The 2,200-nt window shown below is 38.2% G+C and overlaps 1 protein-coding gene across 1 annotated transcript in view; it reads right to left on the bottom strand.

The window, feature by feature from the left end:
• The window catches only part of SPAM1 (sperm adhesion molecule 1 (PH-20 hyaluronidase, zona pellucida binding)), a 4,759-nt gene extending 4,247 nt beyond the window's left edge, over positions 1 to 512 (bottom strand). Inside the window, exon 1 of the mRNA XM_010003387.1 lies at positions 1 to 512. This exon is cut by the window's left edge and continues 460 nt beyond it. Within this exon, the coding sequence (XP_010001689.1) occupies positions 1 to 512 (512 nt within the window).
• Between the last annotated feature and the right edge of the window lie 1,688 nt (positions 513 to 2,200).

The following is a 2,200-nucleotide window of genomic DNA, read 5'->3' as shown; positions in this document are numbered from 1 at the left end:
ATGGATTCCTGTCTATAAATATCCTTTGTTCCCCAGTTTCTTATCCACATAGGTCTCCAGTTTTCCCAGTCAATGATAGCCAATCCAAACTCTTCATCTGAAGGAATATAGAACTGGATGTCCTCTTTGGCTTTATTTAAATGAGTGTCCAGCAGTGACAGTTGGGGGAGTCCTCCATTGAACGCCTCTCCTGTGATTTCATTTTTGTAAGGATAGTAGCCAAGCCTGTCTGGGTAGAAGAGAGTGATGTTTTGCCCAATGGATGTCTTCAGTGTGCTTCCAATGAGAGAAAAAAAATTCATGTCCAGCTGCACTCCGGTCCTTTCAGTACAAAGTTCTGTAGGAGCATTCCAGATAGAAAGGAAAGGTGAATTAGAAACAAGTGGACGAGCTCTTATGTTCAGAGATGAGCAGCAAGAAACTAGAAGCGTGGTGAACAACATACAGGATGTTATAGGATATGTAGAGGTAACACAGATGCCAAAACTTTGTATTTGTCTTAGAGTTTCCATTGTACTATGTTAAATGACATTAGGTGCTTCTGATCAGATGAAAATTAAATGCTCTCTTTGTGTTCAAAAGGTTGGTAACCTGTCAAAAGCTTTACCATACAATATATTTCTTCAGATTAATACCTATTGAGCAATATTCTTGGGTGTATGTAGGGGCTTTTTTATATGAGGCTTTCTGTAGTTTCCAACTGCAGTGAACCATTCAACAGCTTCTGAGACCTAATGCAGAGAAAGAAACAAATGAAGATAAGAAATGATAAACATTTCATGTCTAACCATGAAATAAATACCATTTGTGGTTTTGAATACATAGTAATCTTTGAATAAAATTCCACTTTGAAGGAAAAGGGCAATGTGCAGTCATGGAGGAAATAAACTGTGTATATACATACATATATATATCTTAGATATAAAACTGACAGTGAAATGGTATCCAGTGAGTCATGGATCAGAATGAGCATGCTCTGTAGCAGTCCTGATTGTGCCAGTGAATTATGTCCGTAAATGTGAGCAGTCTCACAATGTCTTCTCTTCACCAACAGTAATCTAGAGGTAATATTTCTCACCCTTCTCAAAATAAAGTTCTAGGTCTTCATGCCCTAATTTTACAGAGCACTAAAGGGAAGAAGATACAAGATCATGCAAAACTGGAACCTGGACTGTTGTACACATGCAAGAAAATCCACATACAGTCATTTTAACTCAGTGAGGTATCTGAAATCTTACAAGCAATCTATCTTCTCTTCTGAGCTCTTTTAAAGAGGCTTAAAAAGCTATGTATCATCTTGGTATATAGCCAGGTATTATGTTGCTTGAGGCCGTTTAAGATCTACGCATGAACTGATACCAAGTCCAAGTCTGCGAGGAGTACAATTCATTAGGAAAGCTGAGGTGGTCCATACACCCACAGTGAACAGTCACACTTTTAGTCAAGAACATAATGGTAGTGGTAGTAGTCATGATGTGGTCAGCAACTTTTACTTAGACCAGTAGCTAAAGCATTCCTGTTTGTGGTAACTCACCTGTATCCACTTTCCTCCTGATTTTTAAATGGTTCAAAACTGAATCTGTCACTTTCCTTTGAGACCTTATGGTGAGGCCATAGAGTAATTAAGGAGTATGAGTGTGCACAACAATACAGGAGTCACCATGAAGTGGGCCACGGAGTTGCTGGAAATTTAAAGTCTCTGAGGACAGAATAAAAAAAGCAAGTAAGATTTTAGTTTGCATTTATTGTGTTTAGGTAGGAGTGGAAACCACAAATCTCTGGTCCCTACATCTTGAATTACTTCTCTTCCTCTGTCTTTTATGTGACTACTTAGTGTAAAACTTATAAGCATTATTGGCACAGAATCACAGATCTGTCTTGCCTCAGCAGTGCATACAGACAACAGGTTGCAGTTATTACCAGTTTTCCTTTTTTCCTCTCATCCCTTCAGCTGCATGATTTTTCTTTTAATTTGTTTCACTAAAATGGCAGAATGCCTCCATCCATCAAATTGTTGCATACCCAAAAAAGCTTGACACTATAACGACAAGTTTGTGGAGACTTGAACATTCCTAAATCCAGCCTCAAACCAGGTTCACAGCAGAAATTTTTGTAGTAGTAGTACAATGACATTCTCTGTGTCTTCAATGAGTTTGATCACATCTGAATCTACTGAAAACTCCTGATTTGCTTTGATTGT

This window comes from Chaetura pelagica, unplaced genomic scaffold (genome assembly GCF_000747805.2).
Source record: "Chaetura pelagica isolate M959 unplaced genomic scaffold, ChaPel_1.0 scaffold57, whole genome shotgun sequence".
Lineage (NCBI taxonomy): Eukaryota > Metazoa > Chordata > Aves > Apodiformes > Apodidae > Chaetura > Chaetura pelagica.
Note: the sequence above shows the minus strand (reverse complement) of the source record. Positions and strands in the feature narration are given on the sequence as shown.